The following is a 22,967-nucleotide window of genomic DNA, read 5'->3' as shown; positions in this document are numbered from 1 at the left end:
TTTTGGGCTACCTCAACAACTTTTTGGTGTTTTTAGTTTCAAAGCAAGAATGTACCAGACATGGGCTTTGAATCCTAAACAGCTTTCAGAAAGTGGGTTTTATCATTTGCACCCAAATCGCACCCATGCAATGATTCTACATATACATATTCTTACAATGTCTTTGTGGCCCATTCAAAACTTTCTATTGCCCCAAGTGAACATTAACATTTTTCAAGTATATATCAACAATCTTCAACATTCCTAAGTCTTTCAATATACTTACTCTACTGCCTTTTCACATAATTCTCTGTTACCACTTTCCCCATTTGCTCTCCTCACTGTCACACTCATTTTTCCTGAAAGTCTATGAGATTATTCATGTCCTTCCAAATCATTATATCCCGATATCTAAAGAGAAAAATAGAACTTCTAATCTGAAATCATGGTATGTTAAGAGCAAAACAATATCATTCTATAACTATGATGAAATCCTGAAAATTACCTCTTGGAAAGAATCATCCATGGCAGCTAAGAAGTGAAGACCTTCCTTATGAGCCTCCTCATCTATCTTCAAGTCTTCAAGAAATGCAGGTGATCTCAGCCATAAAAACAGTGCCATGAGTGACTGAAAGAATTCATGAAAACCTTAAATTCTTAACCATCAACAGAGAATTATGAACTTGCTTTAAGAAAATTTGTGAAGCTATGTATAACATGTTTTTTAATGTTCGTCTTACATTCAAAATAATGGCGTGAAGCAGATTTCAGACATCTAAAATAAAAGCAAAGAAGGGAATAAAGACATTATGCAAGTGTTTTCAAGTGAAATGAATAAGAGATTGAAAAGAAGGTACAGTAATGTCATATAGGACTGTAAAGTAATATACATTCAGTAATTAAATACCAATGTATAGTATATGGGAGAAAGGTGTAAGGAAAAATGTACGCACATCGGATGAAAGCATAACACTAATGTGCATGAAAATGTGACCCTGCCTTCCGAGTACCCTTAAATGAGGTATGTACAGCCAACCATCAGCCACACATAAATGTTTGCAGTAACTATTGTGATGTAGTTTTTACAATTGTTTTCATGTAATTTTGTTACTACATGATTGCACTATCATATCATTTGTGCCAAAGAGTAAGTATTATGTTCCCATTTCTTCTCTTGTCTTATGCACATTATTACCTCCTTCCAAAACATCTTTCTATTCTCCCTAAAATGCAATGATACTCTCTCACCCCGACTCTGCCCATTTTTTTCTTTAACCCTTGCACCTTCCTCTTGATCTCCTGCTGCTTACTTTTATACATCTCCCAGTCATTTGCACTCCTTCCTTGTAAGTATCATCCAAACACCTCTCTTTTCTATTTCACTCACAACTTTCCTTCTTCATCCCACCATTCACTATCCTTTCTATATGCCCACTTCCCACCTTTCTAATGACACATGCATCTTTTGCACATGCCATCACTGCTTCCCTAAGTACACCCCATTCCTCACCCACACCTCTAATGTCATTTGCTCTCACCTCTTGCAATTCTACACTCAATCTCTCCTGGGACTTCCTCACACAAGTCTCCTTTCCAAGCTCACTTAAGCTCACCACTCTTCCCAACATTTTCTCTTCTTAAAAATTCTGAAAACCTCTACAAATCTTCTCCTTCGCCTCGACAAGATAGTGATCAGACATCCCACCAGCCGCCCCTCTAAGCAAATTTACATCCAAAAGTCTCTCTTTTACACACTTATCAGTTAATACATAATGCAATAATGCCCTCTGACCATCTCTCCTACTCAGGTATATCTCTCTTTTCAAACTAGGTATTCCCAATTACCAGTCTTTTTTTCTGCACACATATCCACAAGCTCTTCACCATTCCCATTCACAACACTGAATACCCCATGTACATCAACTATACCCTCAACTGCCACATTACTCACCTTCACATTTCAATCACATATCACTAATACCCGGTCCTGTGCACCAAAGCTACTAACACACTCACTCAGCTGCACTCAAAACACTTGCTTCTCATGATCTTTCTTCTCATGACCAGGTGCATAAGCACCAATAATCACCCCTCTCTCTTCATCCACTTTCAATTTTACATACATCAACCTAGAATTTACTTTTTTACACTCTATCACACATTCCCACAACTCCTGCTTCAGAAGCAGTGCTACTCCTTCCTTATCTCTTGTCCTCTCACCAACCCCTGACTTTACCCCGAAGACTTTTCCAAACCATTCTTCCCCTTTACCCTTGAGCTTCACTTCACTCAAGGCCAGAACATCCAGGTTTCTTCTAAACATACTACCTATCTCTCCTTTCTTCTCACCCTGGTTACATCCACACACATTCAGACACCCCAATCTGAAGGGGAGGGTTTCCAGCCCAACACTCCTGCCCCCTTCTAAGACACACAGGAAATACATGGGATGTATTCTTTCTCCCTTATTCCCAGGGATAGGAGGAATGTGATAACAGGTAGTGATGAAGTGAGATGGAGTGAGTATCTTGGAGGTTTCATGAATGTGTTTGACGAGAGAGTGGCAGATGTAGGGGGTTTGGTTGGGGTGGTGTGCAAAGTAAGGGTCTGGGAGAATGGTTTGGTTAAAAGAGAAGAGGTGGTGAAAGCTTTGCAGATGAAATTTGGCAAGGCAGCAGGTTTGGATGGTATTACAGTTGAATTTATTAAGAAAGGAGGTGACTGTGTTGTTGATTGGTTGGTTAGGATATTCAATGTATGTATGGATCATGGTGAGGTGCCTGAGGATTGGCAGAATGCCAAAGGGTATACAGGTGAGTGTTCAAACTACAAAGGCATAAGTTTGTTGGGTATTCTTGGGAAATTGTATGGGAGGGTATTGATTAAGTGGGTGAAGGCATGTACAGATCATCAGATTGAGGAGGAACAGTGTGATTACAGAAGTGGTAGAGGATGTGTGGATCAGGTCTATGCTTTGAACAATAAGTACAGACTGTGAGAAATACTTAGGAAAACAGATGGATTTGCTGGTGGCATTTATGGATCTGGAGAAGGCATATGATAGGGTTGATAGAGATGCTTTGTGGAAGGTCTTAAGAGTATATGGTGTGGGAGGTAGGAAGAGAGGAGAGTGATTGGTTCCCAGTGAAGGTCAGTCTGCAGCAGGGGTGTGTGATGTCTCCATGGTTGTTTAATTTGTTTATGGATGGGGTGGTTAGGGAGGTAAATGCAAGAGTTTTGGAGAGAGAGGCGAGGTTGCAGTCTGTGTGAGAGGAGAGGGCCTGGGAAGTGTCAGTTGTTGTTCACTGATGATACAGCAATGGTGGCTCATTTGAGAGAGAAACTGCTGAAGTTGGTGACTTAGTTTGGAAAAGTGTGTGAAAGGAGAAAGTTGAGAGTGAATGTAAATAAGAGGAAGGTTATTAGGTTCACTAGGGTTGTGGGAAAAGTTAACTGGGATGTAATTTTGAATTGAGGAAAATTGGAGGAAGTGAAGTGTTTTAGATATCTGGGAGTGGACTTGGCAGTGGATGGAACCATGGAAGCAGAAGTGAGTCACAGGGTGGGGGAGGGGTTGAAGGTTCTGGAAGCAATGAAGAATGTGTAGAAGGAGAGAATGTTCTCTCGAAGAGCAAAAATGGGTATGTTTGAAGGAATAATAGTTCCAACAATATAATATGGTTGCGAGGTTTGTATGGAAGAGGGTGGATGTGTTGAAAATTAGAAATGAAATGTTTGAGGAAAATATGTGGTATGAGGTGGTTTGATCCAGTAAGTAATGAAAGGGTAAGATTTTTTTTTTTTTTTTTTTTTTTTTATACTTTGTCGCTGTCTCCCGCGTTTGCGAGGTAGCGCAAGGAAACAGACGAAAGAAATGGCCCAACCCACCCCCATACACATGTATATACATACGTCCACACACGCAAATATACATACCTACACAGCTTTCCATGGTTTACCCCAGACGCTTCACATGCCTTGTGGAAATAAAGAGTGCAGTTGAGAGAGCAGAAGAGGGTGTGTTGAAATGGTCTGGACATATGTAGAGAATGAGAGAGGAAAGACCGACAAAGAGGATATATGTGTCAGAGGTGGAGGGAACAAGGAGAAGCAGGAGACCAAAGTGGAGGTGGAAGGATGTTGTAAAACGGATTCTGAATGATCCTGAACATACAGGAGGGTGAAAGGCATGCAAGGAACAGAGTGAATTGGAATGATGTGGTATATTGGGGTTGATGTGCTGTCAATGGACTTAACCAGGGCATGTGAAACACCTGGGGTAAAACATGCATAGGTCTGTGGGTCCTGGATGTGGATATGGAGCTGTGGTTTCAGTGCATTATGCATGACAGCTAGATACGCAGTGTGAACAAATGAGGCCTTTTTTGTCTGTTTTTCTGGAGCTATATTGCTGAAGCAGGGGGTAATGATGCTGTTTCTTGTAAGTCAGGGTAGTGGCAGGAATGGATGAAGGCAAGCAAGTATGAATATGTACATGTGTATATATATATATATATCTGTGTATGTATATATATGTATACGTATGTATATAAGGGTGTGTGGGTGTTTATGTATATACATGTGTATGTGGGTGGGTTGGACCATTTTTTTGTCTATTTCCTTGCACTACCTCGCTAACATGGGAGACAGCAACAAAGTATAATAAATGAATAAATATATATATATATGTATATACATATGATGCGAGAAGGAGATGGAGTGAGTATTTTGAAGGTTTGTTGAATGTGTTTGATGATAGAGTGGCAGATATAGGGTGTTTTGGTCGAGGTGGTGTGCAAAGTGAGAGGGTTAGGGAAAGTGATTTGGTAAACAGAGAAGAGGTAGTAAAAGCTTTGCGGAAGATGAAAGCCGGCAAGGCAGCAGGTTTGGATGGTATTGCAGTGGAATTTATTAAAAAAGGGGGTGACTGTATTATTGACTGGTTGGTAAGGTTATTTAATGTATGTATGACTCATGGTGAGGTGCCTGAGGATTGGCGGAATGCGTGCATAGTGCCACTGTACAAAGGCAAAGGGGATAAGAGTGAGTGCTTAAATTACAGAGGTATAAGTTTGTTGAGTATTCCTGGTAAATTATATGGGAGGGTATTGATTGAGAGGGTGAAGGCATGTACAGAGCATCAGATTGGGGAAGAGCAGTGTGGTTTCAGAAGTGGTACAGGATGTGTGGATCAGGTGTTTGCTTTGAAGAATGTATGTGAGAAATACTTAGAAAAGCAAATGGATTTGTATGTAGCATTTATGGATCTGGAGAAGGCATATGATAGAGTTGATAGAGATGCTCTGTGGAAAGTATTAAGAATATATGGTGTGGGAGGCAAGTTGTTAGAAGCAGTGAAAAGTTTTTGTCGAGGATGTAAGGCATGTGTACGTGTAGGAAGAGAGGAAAGTGATTGGTTCTCAGTGAATGTACGTTTGCGGCAGGGGTGTGTGATGTCTCCATGGTTGTTTAATTTGTTTATGGATGGGGTTGTTAGGGAGGTAAATGCAAGAGTTTTGGAAAGAGGGGCAAGTATGAAGTCTGTTGGGGATGAGAGAGCTTGGGAAGTGAGTCAGTTGTTGTTCGCTGATGATACAGCGCTGGTGGCTGTTTCATGTGAGAAACTGCAGAAGCTGGTGACTGAGTTTGGTAAAGTGTGTGAAAGAAGAAAGTTAAGAGTAAATGTGAATAAGAGCAAGGTAATTAGGTACAGTAGGGTTGAGGGTCAAGTAAATTGGGAGGTAAGTTTGAATGGAGAAAAACTGGAGGAAGTAAAATGTTTTAGATATCTGGGAGTGGATCTGGCAGCGGATGGAACCATGGAAGCGGAAGTAGATCATAGGGTGGGGGAGGGGGCGAAAATCCTGGGAGCCTTGAAGAATGCGTGGAAGTCGAGAACATTATCTCGGAAAGCAAAAATGGGTATGTTTGAAGGAATAGTGGTTCCAACAATGTTGTATGGTTGCGAGGCGTGGGCTATGGATAGAGTTGTGCGCAAGAGGGTGGATGTGCTGGAAATGAGATGTTTGAGGACAATGTGTGGTGTGAGGTGGTTTGATTGAGTAAGTAACGTAAGGGTAAGAGAGATGTGTGGAAATAAAAAGAGCGTGGTTGAGAGAGCAGAAGAGGGTGTTTTGAAATGGTTTGGGCACATGGAGAGAATGACTGAGGAAAGATTGACCAAAAGGATATATGTGTCAGAGGTGGAGGGAATGAGAAGTGGGAGACCAAATTGGAGGTGGAAAGATGGAGTGAAAAAGATTTTGTGTGATCGGGGCCTGAACATGCAGGAGGGTGAAAGGAGGGCAAGGAATAGAGTGAATTGGATCGATGTGGTATACCGGGGTTGACGTGCTGTCAATGGATTGAATCAGGGCATGTGAAGCGTCTGGGGTGAACCATGGAAAGCTGTGTAGGTATGTATATTTGCGTGTGTGGATGTGTGTGTGTGTATACATTGTGTATGGGGGTGGGTTGGGCCATTTCTTTCGTCTGTTTCCTTGCGCTACCTCGCAGACGCGGGAGACAGCAAAATAAGATAAAAAAATACATACACATATATATATCTTTTTTCTTTCTTTCATACTATTCACCATTTTCCGCATTAGCGAGGAAGTGTTAAGAACAGAGGACTGGGCCTTTGAGGGAATATCCTCACCTGGCCCCCTTCTCTGTTCCTTCTTTTGGGAAAAAAAAAAGAAAAAAATGTGGCCTTTGTTGTCCTTTCCTAACGCTACCTTGCGTACATGCGGGGGGGAGGGGTTTTTCATTTCATGTGTGGCGGAGTGGCAACGGGAATGAATGAGGGCAGACAGTATGAATTATGTACATGTATATATATATATATATATATATATATAAAAGGCCATACTTTACTTTAGCATAAAAGGGAGAAATTTAACTAAAGCATTTTTTGCAATGTGTGTAAGAAATTTATAAGAAACATATTTATGGTAGGGATGGGAAGTGTCTTGATATTTTGTGTGGCAGTTTTATAGTAATAAAATATTTTGCTGTATAAAGGATGAATGATTATGTGTTATACTTTGAATTTTGGCTTTCTCATTTGTTAAGATAATGATAGTTCTTTCCTAGGTAATATTCCTGATGTACTTGAAAATAATGTATGAGCTTTGTGATACATGATTAGCGAATTAATGTGTAGTTATTATTTTTTTAATGGAAAAAAAAATTGAGCGTGTTACGGATTCTTTGCCTCAACACAGTAGGATGTTGAATGCAAATACCCTTTCATATATCATGAATCCATGCTACAAATATGCAGATTTATACATGGATTATCTCCCTTACATGGGTATTTTGTGTAAGTTCTTCAACCTTATTTGTGGGCTCAATTCATATATATATATGTATGTGTATGTATATATATATATATATATATATATATATTATCCCTGGGGATAGGGGAGAAAGAATACTTCCCACGTATTCCCTGCGTGTCGTAGAAGGCGACTAAAAGGGGAGGGAGCGGGGGGCTGGAAATCCTCCCCTCTCACTTTTTTTTAATTTTCCAAAAGAGAAGGGGAACAGAGAAGGGGCCCAGGTGAGGATATTCCCTCAAGGGCCCAGTCCTCTGTTCTCAACGCTACCTCGCTAATGCGGGAAATGGCGAATAGTATGAAAGAAGAAAGAAAGATATATATATATATGTATGTCTGTGTGTATATATATACACATATGTATACGTTGAGATGTATAGGTATGTATATGTGCGTGTGTGGACGTGTATGTATACACATGTGTATGTGGGTGGGTCGGGCCATTCTTTCGTCTGTTTCCTTACGCTACCTCGCTAACACGGGAGACAGCGACAAGGTATAATAAATAAAATATATATATATATATATATATATATATATATATATATATATATATATATATATATATATGAATCAGCCACCAGCGCTGTATCATCAGCGAACAACAACTGACTCACTTCCCAAGCTCTCTCATCCCCAACAGACTTCATCCTTGCCCCTCTTTCCAAAACTCTTGCATTCACCTCCCTAACAACCCCATCCATAAACAAATTAAACAACCATGGAGACACCACACACCCCTGCTGCAAACCTACATTCACTGAGAACCAATCACTTTCCTCTCTTCCTACACGTACACATGCCTTACATCCTCGATAAAAACTTTTCACTGCTTCTAACAACTTGCCTCCCACACCATATATTCTTAATACCTTCCACAGAGCATCTCTATCAGCTCTATCATATGCCTTCTCCAGATCCATAAATGCTACATACAAATCCATTTGCTTTTCTAAGTATGGTTGCGAGAAACTGCAGAAGCTGGTGACTGAGTTTGGTAAAGTGTGTGAAAGAAGAAAGTTAAGAGTAAATGTGAATAAGAGCAAGGTTATTAGGTACAGTAGGGTTGAGGGTCAAGTCAATTGGGAGGTGAGTTTGAATGGAGAAAAACTGGAGGAAGTGAAGTGTTTTAGATATCTGGGAGTGGATCTGGCAGCGTATGGAAACATGGAAGCGGAAGTGGATCATAGGGTGGGGGAGGGGGCGAAAATTCTGGGAGCCTTGAAGAATGTGTGGAAGTCGAGAACATTATCTCGGAAAGCAAAAACGGGTATGTTTGAAGGAATAGTGGTTCCAACAATGTTGTATGGTTGCGAGGCGTGGACTATGGATAGAGTTGTGCGCAGGAGGATGGATGTGCTGGAAATGAGATGTTTGAGGACAATGTGTAGTGTGAGGTGGTTTGATCGAGTAAGTAACGTAAGGGTAAGAGAGATGTGTGGAAATAAAAAGAGCGTGGTTGAGAGAGCAGAAGAGGGTGTTTTGAAATGGTTTGGTCACATGGAGAGAATGAGTGAGGAAAGATTGACCAAGAGGATATATGTGTCGGAGGTGGAGGGAAGGGGGGGAAGAGGGAGACCAAATTGGAGGTGGAAAGATGGAGTGAAAAAGATTTTGTGTGATCGGGGCCTGAACATGCAGGAGGGTGAAAGGAGGCCAAGGAATAGAGTGAATTGGAGCGATGTGGTATACCGGGGTTGACGTGCTGTCAGTGGATTGAATCAAGGCATGTGAAGCGTCAGGGGTAAACCATGGAAAGCTGTGTAGGTATGTATATTTGCGTGTGTGGACGTATGTATATACATGTGTATGGGGGTGGGTTGGGCCATTTCTTTCGTCTGTTTCCTTGCACTACCTCGCAAACGCGGGAGACAGCGACAAAGCAAAAAAGAAAAAAATATATATATATATATATATATACATATATATATATATATATATATTTTTTTTTCTTTTTTTTTTATACTTTGTCGCTGTCTCCCGCGCTTGCGAGGTAGCGCAAGGAAACAGACGAAAGAAATGGCCCAACCCCCCCAATACACATGTATATACATACGTCCACACACGCAAATATACATACCTACACAGCTTACCATAGCTTACCCCAGACGCTTCACATGCCTTGATTCAATCCACTGACAGCACGTCAATCCCGGTATACCACATCGCTCCAATTCACTCTATTCCTTGCCCTCCTTTCACCCTCCTGCATGTTCAGGCCCCGATCACACAAAATCTTTTTCACTCCATCTTTCCACCTCCAATTTGGTCTCCCTCTTCTCCTTGTTCCCTCCACCTCCGACACATATATCCTCTTGGTCAATCTTTCCTCACTCATCCTCTCCATGTGCCCAAACCACTTCAAAACACCCTCTTCTGCTCTCTCAACCACGCTCTTTTTATTTCCACACATCTCTCTTACCCTTACGTTACTCACTCGATCAAACCACCTCACACCACACATTGTCCTCAAACATCTCATTTCCAGCACATCCATCCTCCTGCGCACAACTCTATCCATAGCCCACGCCTCGCAACCATACAACATTGTTGGAACCACTATTCCTTCAAACATACCCATTTTTGCTTTCCGAGATAATGTTCTCGACTTCCACACATTCTTCAAGGCTCCCAGAATTTTCGCCCCCTCCCCCACCCTATGATCCACTTCCGCTTCCATGGTTCCATCCGCTGCCAGATCCACTCCCAGATATCTTAAAACACTTTACTTCCTCCAGTTTTTCTCCATTCAAACTTACCTCCCAATTGACTTGACCCTCAACCCTACTGTACCTAATAACCTTGCTCTTATTCACATTTACTCTTAACTTTCTTCTTTCACACACTTTACCAAACTCAGTCACCAGCTTCTGCAGTTTCTCACATGAATCAGCCACCAGTGCTGTATCATCAGCGAACAACAACTGACTCACTTCCCAAGCTCTCTCATCCCCAACAGACTTCATACTTGCCCCACTTTCCAAAACTCTTGCCTTCACCTCCCTAACAACCCCATCCATAAACAAATTAAACAACCATGGAGACATCACACACCCCTGCCGCAAACCTAGATTCACTGAGAACCAATCACTTTCCTCTCTTCCTACACGTACACATGCCTTACATCCTCGATAAAAACTTTTCACTGCTTCTAACAACTTGCCTCCCACACCATATATTCTTAATACCTTCCACAGAGCATCTCTATCAACTCTATCATATGCCTTCTCCAGATCCATAAATGCTACATACAAATCCATTTGCTTTTATAAGTATTTCTCACATACATTCTTCAAAGCAAACACCTGATCCACACATCCTCTACCACTTCTGAAACCACACTGCTCTTCCCCAATCTGATGCTCTGTACATGCCTTCACCCTCTCAATCAATACCCTCCCATATAATTTACCAGGAATACTCAACAAACTTATACCTCTGTAATTTAAGCACTCACTCTTATCCCCTTTGCCTTTGTACAATGGCACTATGCACGCATTCCGCCAATCCTCAGGCACCTCACCATGAGTCATACATACATTAAATAACCTTACCAACAAGTCAATAATACAGTCACCCCCTTTTTTAATAAATTCCACTGCAATACCATCCAAACCTGCTGCCTTGCCGGCTTTCATCTTCCGCAAAGCTTTTACTACCTCTTCTCTGTTTCCCAAATCATTTTCCCTAACCCTCTCACTTTGCACACCACCTCGACCAAAACACCCTATATCTGCCACTCTATCATCAAACACATTCAACAAACCTTCAAAATACTCACTCCATCTCCTTCTCACATCACCACTACTTGTTATCACCTCCCCATTTGCGCCCTTCACTGAAGTTCCCATTTGCTCCCTTGTCTTATGTACTTTATTTACCTCCTTCCAGAACATCTTTTTATTCTCCCTAAAATTTAATGATAATCTCTCACCCTAACTCTCATTTGCCCACTTTTTCACCTCTTGCACCTTTCTCTTGACCTCCTGTCTCTTTCTTTTATACATCTCCCACTCAATTGAATTTTTTCACTGCAAAAATCGTCCAAATGCCTCTCTCTTCTCTTTCATTAATAATCTTACTTCTTCATCCCACCACTCACTACCTTTTCTAATCAACCCACATCCCACTCTTCTCATGCCACAAGCATCTTTTGCGCAATCCATCACTGATTCCCTAAATACATCCCACTCCTCCCCCACTCCCCTTACTTCCATTGTTCTCACCTTTTTCCATTCTGTACTCAGTCTCTCCTGGTACTTCCTCACACAAGTCTCCTTCCCAAGCTCACTTACTCTCACCACCCTCTTCACCCCAACATTCACTCTTCTTTTCTGAAAACCCATACAAATCTTCACCTTAGCCTCCACAAGATAATGATCAGACATCCCTCCAGTTGCACCTCTCAGCACATTAACATCCAAAAGTCTCTCTTTCGCGCGCCTGTCAATGAACACGTAATCCAATAACGCTCTCTGGCCATCTCTCCTACTTACATACGTATACTTATGTATATCTCGCTTTTTAAACCAGGTATTCCCTATCACCATTCCTTTTTCAGCACATAAATCTACAAGCTCTTCACCATTTCCATTTACAACACTGAACACCCCATGTATACCAATTAATCCCTCAACTGCCACATTACCCACCTTTGCATTCAAATCACCCATCACTATAACCTGGTCTCGTGCATCAAAACCACTAACACACTCATTCAGCTGCTCCCAAAACACTTGCCTCTCATGATCTTTCTTCTCATGCCCAGGTGCATATGCACCAATAATCACCCATCTCTCTCCATCAACTTTCAGTTTTACCCATATTAATCGAGAATTTACTTTTCTTACATTCTAACACATATATATATATATATATATATATATATATATATCCTAGGGATTCCCTGCGTGTCGTAGAAGACGACTAAAAGGGGAGGGAGTGGGGGGGCTGAAAATCCTCCCCTCTCTTTTTTTTTTCCTAAAAGAAGGAACAGAGAAGGGGGCCAGGTGAGGATATTTCCTCAAAGGCCCAGTCCTCTGTTCTTAACGCTACCTCGCTAATGCGGGAAATGGCAAATAGTATGAAAGAAAAATGAAAAATTTATATATATATGTGTGTGTGTGTGGATGGGCCATTCTTCATCTGTTTGCTGATGCGGGAAATGTCGATCAAGTAAAATATATAATAGATAGGTTAACATTATACCAGCAGCTCCATTACATTGTTTGATGAGATCTGCACTATAGCAAGCATAAAATTAACAATAATACCCATTATCTGTGGCAGGGATCAGTGATATCACCAAAGGTGTTTAATTTGTTTATGGATGAGGTAATGAGAGAGGTAAATGTAATAGTCTTAGAAAGAGGGGCAAGTATACAGTCTGTAAGGGATGTGAGAACCTGGGAAGTCAGCTGTTTACTGATGAACCTACAATGATGTCAGATTTAGAGAGAAATTGCAGAAGTTGGTGACCGAATTTAGCAGAGGGTGTGTCAGGAAAAGTTGAGAGTAAATGTGAATGAACTTACAACTGACAAAGTTACAGGTGCTACACCTAAAATACCACACCCTATATCACCTCTACACATTGTAAAGATGAGTTGGGAGAACTTTCGTTGAGTTCTATTTACAAAGGTGACATCCATATTCTACAAAATTACTCTTGATTTTACCCAATATTATCTCTGATCATCATAGCCCTCCCCAATATTACATTTACCATTTACCAAAGCATCTTTCCAATCACACTTCCTCAGTTCACTTAATTTCTACGAAGCACAAGACATATATTCGTTAGGAAGCCATAGAAATTAAAACTTCATTACAACTTAAAGCCAGGGGAAAAAATACAAGGTTAGTGTGCAATCTTGAAAGTCACAATTACTCTTCTATAATTCTGCTTAGTGTTCTCTCTACTCTTAAAAACACCGCAGTATTGATAAGACAATGCCAGTATAGTATCAAGCCTTACTTACAAATTTAGAGACAGACAGGCAAGCAATGAAGAATTAAGTTCTAGATTAGGGGTAAACCAACTATGGATCATGTTAGAAATATGCGGGCACAGCTAAGGAATGCAATTAATATATCGCTAATAATTAATACCTACCAACTGAATTATCCCCCATACACTAATTATGGTGCAACAAAGGGAGCATTTAGGGCCACAAATCTTGAGCTTCATTGCGTTCTCTCTAATTTTATGTGTCAACCCGTGATAGCGGCTGGGATTGTTTTGATGAACACTTCCTGAAAGTACAAACAGCTGTATTATGAAGTTATACATTTCCTATATATATGTATATCATAAATTATTCTGTTGGGTATTTTGTTAATAGAATAATGTTAAATTAATATTTATTTCCTTTTTGGTAATCTAAAGTAATCTGAAGTAAAACTTTCAAAGAGAAAGTTTAACGTTTTTCTTGTGGGGGTCTTTCATACATTCGAGATCACCTGACTGGCACTGCAGCGCCATCAGCTGAGGTTTTTCTCCTCCATAACAGTTTCAATGTACTATATAGTGCCACTATCTTAAGTTAAATGATTGCCTTATGATCAGCAAAAAAACTAGCTGACTAGTTTACTTCGTAACAGAGTTTTTTTGTTTAAACTTTGTTGTATTAGGCAATATTAACATAAAGATATATTTTGATTAATTTACGACAAAAATATGAATATTTCCATGATGACATATATATATATATATATATATATATATATATATATATATATATATATATATATATATATATATATATACTATTCGCCATTTCCCGCATTAGCGAGGTAGCATTAAGAACAGTGGACTGGGCCTTTGAGGGAATATCTTCACCTGGCCCCCTTCTCTGTTCCTTCTTTGGGAAAGAAAAAAAACAAAAAAACAAGAGGGGAGGATTTCCAGCCCCCCGCTCCCTTCCCTTTTAGTCGCCTTCTACGACTCGCAGGGAATACGTGGGAAGTATTCTTTCTCCCCTATCCCCAGGGATATATATATATATATATATATATATATATATATATATATATATATATATATATATATATATATATTATTTTTTTATATTTTTATTTTGCTTTGTCGCTGTCTCCCGCGTTTGCGAGGTAGCGCAAGGAAACAGACGAAAGAAATGGCCTAACCCACCCCCATACACATGTATATACATACACGTCCACACACGCAAATATACATACCCATACATCTCAATGTACACATATATATACACACACAGACACATACATATATACACATGCACACAATTCACACTGTCTGCCTTTATTCATTCCCACACATGGAATAACATCCCCCTCCCCCCTCATGTGTGCGAGGTAGCGCTAGGAAAAGACAACAAAGGCCCCATTCGTTCACACTCAGTCTCTAGCTGTCATGCAATAATGCCCGAAACCACAGCTCCCTTTCCACATCCTGGGCCCACAGAACTTTCCATGGTTTACCCCAGACGCTTCACATGCCCTGATTCAATCCATTGACAGCACGTCGACCCCGGTATACCACATCGATCCAATTCACTCTATTCCTTGCCCGCCTTTCACCCTCCTGCATGTTCAGGCCCCGATCACTCAAAATCTTTTTCACTCCATCTTTCCACCTCCAATTTGGTCTCCCACTTCTCGTTCACTCCACCTCTGACACATATATCCTCTTGGTCAATTTTTCCTCACTCATTCTCTCCATGTGCCCAAACCATTTCAAAACACCCTCTTCTGCTCTCTCAACCACGCTCTTTTTATTTCCACACATCCCTCTTACCCTTACATTACTTACTCGATCAAACCACCTCACACCACATATTGTCCTCAAACATCTCATTTCCAGCACATCCACCCTCCTGCGCACAACTCTATCCATAGCTCACGCCTCGCAACCATACAACATTGTTGGAACCACTATTCCTTCAAACATAGCCATTTTTGCTTCCGGAGATAATGTTCTCGACTTCCACACATTTTTCAAGGCTCCCAGGATTTTCGCCCCCTCCCCCACCCTATGATTCACTTCCGCTTCCATGGTTCCATCCGCTGCCAAATCCACTCCCAGATATCTTAAACACTTCACTTCCTCCAGTTTTTCTCCATTCAAACTTACCTCCCATATATATATATATATATATATATATATATATATATATATATATATATATATATATATATATATATATATATATATATATTTTATAATTTTCCAAAAGAAGGAACAGTGGGGGCCAGATGAGGATATTCCAAAAAAGGCCCAGTCCTCTGTTCTTAACGCTACCTCGCTAACGCGGGAAATGGCGAATAGTTTAAAAGCTTTGCGGAAGATGAAAGCCGGCAAGGCAGCAGGTTTGGATGGTATTGCAGTGGAATTTATTAAGAAAGGGGGTGACTGTATTGTTGACTGGTTGGTAAGGTTATTTAATGTATGTATGACTCATGGTGAGGTGCCTGAGGATTGGCGGAATGCGTGCATAGTGCCATTGTACAAAGGCAAAGGGGATAAGAGTGAGTGCTCAAATTACAGAGGTATAAGTTTGTTGAGTATTCCTGGTAAATTATATGGGAGGGTATTGATTGAGAGGGTGAAGGCATGTACAGAGCATCAGATTGGGGAAGAGCAGTGCGGTTTCAGAAGTGGTAGAGGATGTGTGGATCAGGTGTTTGCTTTGAAGAATGTATGTGAGAAATACTTAGAAAAGCAAATGGATTTGTATGTAGCATTTATGGATCTGGAGAAGGCATATGATAGAGTTGATAGAGATGCTCTGTGGAAGGTATTAAGAATATATGGTGTGGGAGGCAAGTTGTTAGAAGCAGTGAAAAGTTTTTATCGAGGATGTAAGGCATGTGTACGTGTAGGAAGAGAGGAAAGTGATTGGTTCTCAGTGAATGTAGGTTTGCGGCAGGGGTGTGTGATGTCTCCATGGTTGTTTAATTTGTTTATGGATGGGGTTGTAAAGGAGGTAAATGCAAGAGTCCTGGAAAGAGGGGCAAGTATGAAGTCTGTTGGGGATGAGAGAGCTTGGGAAGTGAGTCAATTGTTGTTCGCTGATGATACAGCGCTGGTGGCTGATTCATGTGAGAAACTGCAGAAGCTGGTGACTGAGTTTGGTAAAGTGTGTGGAAGAAGAAAGTTGAGAGTAAATGTGAATAAGAGCAAGGTTATTAGGTACAGTAGGGGTGAGGGTCAAGTCAATTGGGAGGTGAGTTTGAATGGAGAAAAACTGGAGGAAGTGAAGTGTTTTAGATATCTGGGAGTGGATCTGTCAGCGGATGGAACCATGGAAGCGGAAGTGGATCATAGGGTGGGGGAGGGGGCGAAAATTTTGGGAGCCTTGAAAAATGTGTGGAAGTCGAGAACATTATCTCGGAAAGCAAAAATGGGTATGTTTGAGGGAATAGTGGTTCCAACAATGCTGTATGGTTGCGAGGCGTGGGCTATGGATAGAGATGTGCGCAGGAGGATGGATGTGCTGGAAATGAGATGTTTGAGGACAATGTGTGGTGTGAGGTGGTTTGATCGAGTAAGTAACGTAAGGGTAAGAGAGATGTGTGGAAATAAAAAGAGCGTGGTTGAGAGAGCAGAAGAGGGTGTTTTGAAATGGTTTGGGCACATGGAGAGAATGAGTGAGGAGAGATTGACCAAGAGGATATATGTGTCGGAGGTGGAGGGAACGAGGAGAAGAGGGAGACCAAATTGGAGGTGGAAAGATGGAGTGAAAAAGATTTTGTGTGATCGGGGCCTGAACATGCAGGAGGGTGAAAGGAGGGCAAGAAATAGAGTGAATTGGAGTCATGTGGTATACAGGGGTTGACGTGCTGTCAGTGGATTGAAGCAAGGCATGTGAAGCGTCTGGGGTAAACCATGGAAAGCTGTGTAGGTATGTATATTTGCGTGTGTGGACGTGTGTATGTACATGTGTATGGGGGGGGGGGGTTGGGCCATTTCTTTCGTCTGTTTCCTTGCGCTACCTCGCAAACGCGGGAGACAGCGACAAAGTATAAAAAAAAAAAAAAAAAAAAAAAATATATATATATATATATATATATATATATATATATATATATATATATATATATATATATATATATATATATATATATATATAAATTCTGGGAGCCTTGAAGAATGTGTGGAAGTCGAGAACATTATCTCGGAAAGCAAAAATGGGTATGTTTGAAGGAATAGTGGTTCTAACAATGTTGTATGGTTGCGAGGCGTGGGCTATGGATAGAGTTGTGCACAGGAGGGTGGATATGCTGGAAATGAGATGTTTGAGGACAATATGTGGTGTGAGGTGGTTTGATCGAGTAAGTAATGTAAGGGTAAGAGAGATGTGTGGAAATAAAAAGAGCGTGGTTGAGAGAGCAGAAGAGGGTGTTTTGAAATGGTTTGGGCACATGGAGAGAATGAGTGAGGAAAGATTGACCAAGAGGATATATGTGTCGGAGGTGGAGGGAACGAGGAGAAGTGGGAGACCAAATTGGAGGTGGAAAGATGGAGTGAAAAAGATTTTGTGTGATCGGGGCCTCAACATGCAGGAGGGTGAGAGGAGGGCAAGGAATAGAGTGAATTGGATCGATGTGGTATACCGGGGTTGACGTGCTGTCAGTGAATTGAATCAGGGCATGTGAAGCGTCTGGGGTAAACCATGGAAAGCTGTGTAGGTATGTATATTTGCGTGTGTGGACGTATGTATATACATGTGTGTGGGGGTGGGTTGGGCCATTTCTTTCGTCTGTTTCCTTGCGCTACCTCGCAAACGCGGGAGACAGCGGCAATATATATATATATATATATATATATATATATATATATATATATATATATATATATATATATATATATATATATATATATATATATATATATATATATATCCCTGGGGGTAGGGGATTAAGAATACTTCCCACTTATTTTCTGCGTGTCGTAGAAGGCGACTAAAAGGGGAAGGAGCGAGGGGCTGGAAATCCTCCCCTCTCGTTTTTTTTTTTTTAATTTTCCAAAAGAAGGAACAGAGGGGGCCAGGTGAGGATATTCCAAAAAAGGCCCAGTCCTCTGTTCTTAACGCTACCTCGCTAACGCGGGAAATGGCGAATAGTTTAAAAGAAAAAAAAAAAAAAATATATATATATATATATATATATATATAGGAAAGAGCAGTGTGGTTTCAGAAGTGGTAGAGAATGTGTGGATCAGGTGTTTTCTTTGAAGAACGTGAGAAATACTCAGAAAAGCAAATGGATATGTATGTAGCATTTATGGATCTGGAGAAGCCATATGATACAGTTGATGGAGATACTCTGTGGAAGTATGAAAAATATGTTGTGGGAGGGGAGTTGCTAGAAGCAGTGAATAGTTTTTATCAAGGGTGTAAGACACGTGTACGAGTAGGAAGAGAGGAAATTATTGGTTCTCAGTGAATGTCGGTTTGCGGGAGGGGTGCGTGATGTCTCCATAGTTGTTCAATTGTTTATGGATGGGGTTGTTAGGGAGGTGAATGCAAGAGTTTTGCAGAGAGGGGCAAGTATGCAGTCTGTTGTGGATGAGAGGGCTTGGGAAGTGAGTCAGTTGTTGTTCGCTGATGATACAACGCTGGTGGTTGATTCGGGTGAGAAACTGCAGAAGTTGGTGACTGAGTTTGGTAAAGTGTGTAAAAGAAGAAAGCCGAGAGTAAATGTGAATAAGAGCAAGGTTATTAGGTAAAGTAGAGTTGAGAGACAAGTCAACTGGGAGGTAAGTTTGAATGGAGAAAAACTGGAGGAAGTGAAGTGTTTAAGATATCTGGGAGTGGATTTGGCAGCGGATGGAACCATGGAAGCGGAAGTGAGTAAAAGGGTGGGAAAGGGGGCGAAAGTTCAGAGAGCGTTGAAAAATGTGTGGAAGGCGAGAACATTATCTTGGAAAGCAAAAATGGGTATGTCTGAAGGAATAGTGGTTCCAACATTGTTATATAGTTGCGAGGCATAGGCTATAGATAGAATTGTGAGGAGGAGGGTGGATGTGTAGGAAATGAGATGTTTGAGGACAATATGTGATGTAAGGTGGTTTGATCAAGTAAGTAATGAAAGGGTAAGAGAGATGTGTGGTAATAAAAAGAGTGTGGTTGAGAGAGCCGAAGAAGGTGTATTGAAATGGTCTGGTCACACGGAGAGAATGAGTGAGGAAAAATTGACAAAGAGGGTATATGTGTCAGAGGTGGAGGGAACGAGAAGTGGGAGACCAAATTGGAGGTGGAAGGGTGGAGTGAAAAAAATTTTGAGCGATCGGATCCTGAACATACAGGAGGGTGAAAGGCGTGCAAGGAATAGAGTGAATTGGAACGATGTGGTATACCGGGGTCGTCGTGCTGTCAATGGATTGAACCAGGGCTTGTGAAGTATCTGGGGTAAACCATGGAAAGTTTGGTAGGGCCTGGATGTGGAAAGGGGGCTGTGGTTTCGGTGCATTATACATACAGCTATAGTCTGAGTGTGAACGAATGTGGATTTTGTTGTCCTTTCTTAGCGATACCTCGCGCGCGTGTTGGAGGAGGGGGGTGGGGGGGGGTGTCATTTCATGTGTGGCGGGGTGGCGACGAGAATGAATAAAGGCAGCAAGTATGAAGTATGTACATGTGTATATATATATATATATATATATATATATATATATATATATATATATATATATATATATATATATATATATATATATTTTTTTTTTTTTTTTTTGCTTTGTCGCTGTCTCCCGCGTTTGCGAGGTAGCGCAAGGAAACAGACGAAAGAAATGGCCCAACCCACCCCCATACACATGTATATACATACGTCCACACACGCAAATATACATACCTACACAGCTTTCCATAGCTTACCCCAGACGCTTCACATGCCTTGATTCAATCCACTGACAGCACGTCAACCCCGGTATACCACATCGCTCCAATTCACTCTATTCCTTGCCCTCCTTTCACCCTCCTGCATGTTCAGGCCCCGATCACACAAAATCTTTTTCACTCCATCTTTCCACCTCCAATTTGGTCTCCCTCTTCTCCTTGTTCCCTCCACCTCCGACACATATATCCTCTTGGTCAATCTTTCCTCACTCATCCTCTTCATGTGCCCAAACCACTTCAAAACACCCTCTTCTGCTCTCTCAACCACGCTCTTTTTATTTCCACACATCTCTCTTACCCTTACGTTACTCACTCGATCAAACCACCTCACACCACACATTGTCCTCAAACATCTCATTTCCAGCACATCCATCCTCCTGCGCACAACTCTATCCATAGCCCACGCCTCGCAACCATACAACATAGTTGGAACCACTACTCCTTCAAACATACCCATTTTTGCTTTCCGAGATAATGTTCTCGACTTCCACACATTCTTCAAGGCCCCCAGAATTTTCGTCCCCTCCCCCACCCTATGATCCACTTCCGCTTCCATGGTTCCATCCGCTGCCAGATCCACTCCCAGATATCTAAAACACTTCACTTCCTCCAGTTTTTCTCCATTCAAACTCACCTCCCAATTGACTTGACCCTCAACCCTACTGTACCTAATAACCTTGCTTTTATTCACATTTACTCTTAACTTTCTTCTTCCACACACTTTACCAAACTCAGTCACCAGCTTCTGCAGTTTCTCACATGAATCAGCCACCAGCGCTGTATCATCAGCGAACAACAACTGACTCACTTCCCAAGCTCTCTCGTCCCCAACAGACTTCATACTTGCCCCTCTTTCCAAAACTCTTGCATTTACCTCCCTAACAACCCCATCCATAAACAAATTAAACAACCATGGAGACATCACACACCCCTGCCGCAAACCTACATTCACTGAGAACCAATCACTTTCCTCTCTTCCTACACGTACACATGCCTTACATCCTCGATAAAAACTTTTCACTGCTTCTAACAACTTTCCTCCCACACCATATATTCTTAATACCTTCCACAGAGCATCTCTATCAACTCTATCATATGCCTTCTCCAGATCCATAAATGCTACATACAAATCCATTTGCTTTTCTAAGTATTTCTCACATACATTCTTCAAAACAAACACCTGATCCACACATCCTCTACCACTTCTGAAACCACACTGCTCTTCCCCAATCTGATGCTCTGTACATATATATATATATATATATGCTCTGTATATATATATATATATATATATATATATATATATATATATATATATATATATATATATATATATATATATATATATATACATGCCTTGAATTTCTTGCCATGGAATGTCACATTTAATGCAAGCCCGTCATTTCTTTGGCCACTTCAATTGCAGCAGTCACCTCTTTCATGCATACAGGTTCCATTATATCCATGATTTTCTCTTCCTCCTCTTGAGCCTTGTCCATTACGTTTTAACTCTGGTATCATAGGTCAAGAAACATAACATACATCTTTACAGTTCGCATTTCATTTTCTTTGCATAAAGGGTCATATGACATGTTAACTAAAATAGCGCAACAGATACTGAATTTAATATCATGAAAGACAGACAAGTCTTATTCAATAATCAAAGTTAGGCGATGAACATATAACGATAAATGTTCAAGCAGTGAAATCAACAAAATTCTTCCTTCAATTTGAAAACGGAAAATTCTGGACACGTTTTACATAATTTGACATATATATCATCAAATTGTTCATTCTAATACAACTGTCGTATCTTGCATTCTACATTAAATGTATTACCCTGTAGATGCAGATTTTAGGTGTCTTCAATAGTTCTGCGGTAATTAGAACAGCTGCATGATTGAAGTTTTTTTTTTTTTTTTTTTTTTGCTTTGTCGCTGTCTCCCGCGTTTACGAGGTAGCGCAAGGAAACAGACGAAAGAAATGGCCCAACCCACCCCCATACACAATGTATACACACACACGTCCACACACGCAAATATACATACCTACACAGCTTTCCATGGTACTGGAAGGTATCACACATTTTTATGTCCAGAATGATAAATGGCATGGTATTGTGGTACGTAATGTAACGGTTTCCAAATTGTGGGTCGCATTTCCTCGCGGTAAACACGTTCCGTTCACTGGGGTGGGTGAGGGTGGTGCTCAGTCACACTACAATAATGAAAGATCGCGAAGAGTTGGTGACGACAACAACCTAACGGGACGATCACTTTGCTCAGGACGATCACTTGCTCTCCAAACGTTTCTTTATTTTCGCATTTGCTTGGTCCTCTTAACTATTTTGTACATTACATCCTCTCAGGAGTTAAAAAGAGAAAAAAAATAGTCATTTGATAAACATCGTAAAATGTACTACTATGTATAATAAAAATGACACCTACGCAAGCTTAATGATGTGAGGTTTTGATGACGGTTTAAGTAACATGTAAAGCAAATACTAAAGTTCCAGTTATCAATTGTGTAAAGTATTACGTGAAATAGTTGGAGGTGGATGTGGTTTTAACTTTGGAAACCGCTGACGTAGTGTGTAAGGTTATGACCTACTTACATGGATTATGTTATGCCCGGGATGTGGTTGATCTTTGCTGGAAACCATTTCTAAATATATCAGTGATGTTCCACTTACTGATGACTGTGTCTATCTTTAAGGAATATATGGACATAAAAGTACAGAGGAAATAATTATACAATTATGTTGATGATG

At 40.7% G+C, this 22,967-nt stretch overlaps 1 protein-coding gene across 1 annotated transcript in view; it reads right to left on the bottom strand.

The window, feature by feature from the left end:
* LOC139759646 (ribonuclease kappa-B-like) overlaps positions 1 to 22,967 on the bottom strand; it is a 78,814-nt gene that overhangs the window by 12,594 nt on the left and 43,253 nt on the right. The window contains exons 2-3 of the mRNA XM_071682033.1: positions 13,435 to 13,574; positions 485 to 607 (exon numbers count right to left, since the gene is read on the bottom strand). Coding sequence (XP_071538134.1) covers positions 485 to 607; positions 13,435 to 13,574 — 263 coding nt within the window. The remainder of the gene's footprint in view (positions 1 to 484; positions 608 to 13,434; positions 13,575 to 22,967) is intronic.

The sequence above is a fragment of the Panulirus ornatus genome, chromosome 33 (genome assembly GCF_036320965.1).
Source record: "Panulirus ornatus isolate Po-2019 chromosome 33, ASM3632096v1, whole genome shotgun sequence".
Lineage (NCBI taxonomy): Eukaryota > Metazoa > Arthropoda > Malacostraca > Decapoda > Palinuridae > Panulirus > Panulirus ornatus.
Note: the sequence above shows the minus strand (reverse complement) of the source record. Positions and strands in the feature narration are given on the sequence as shown.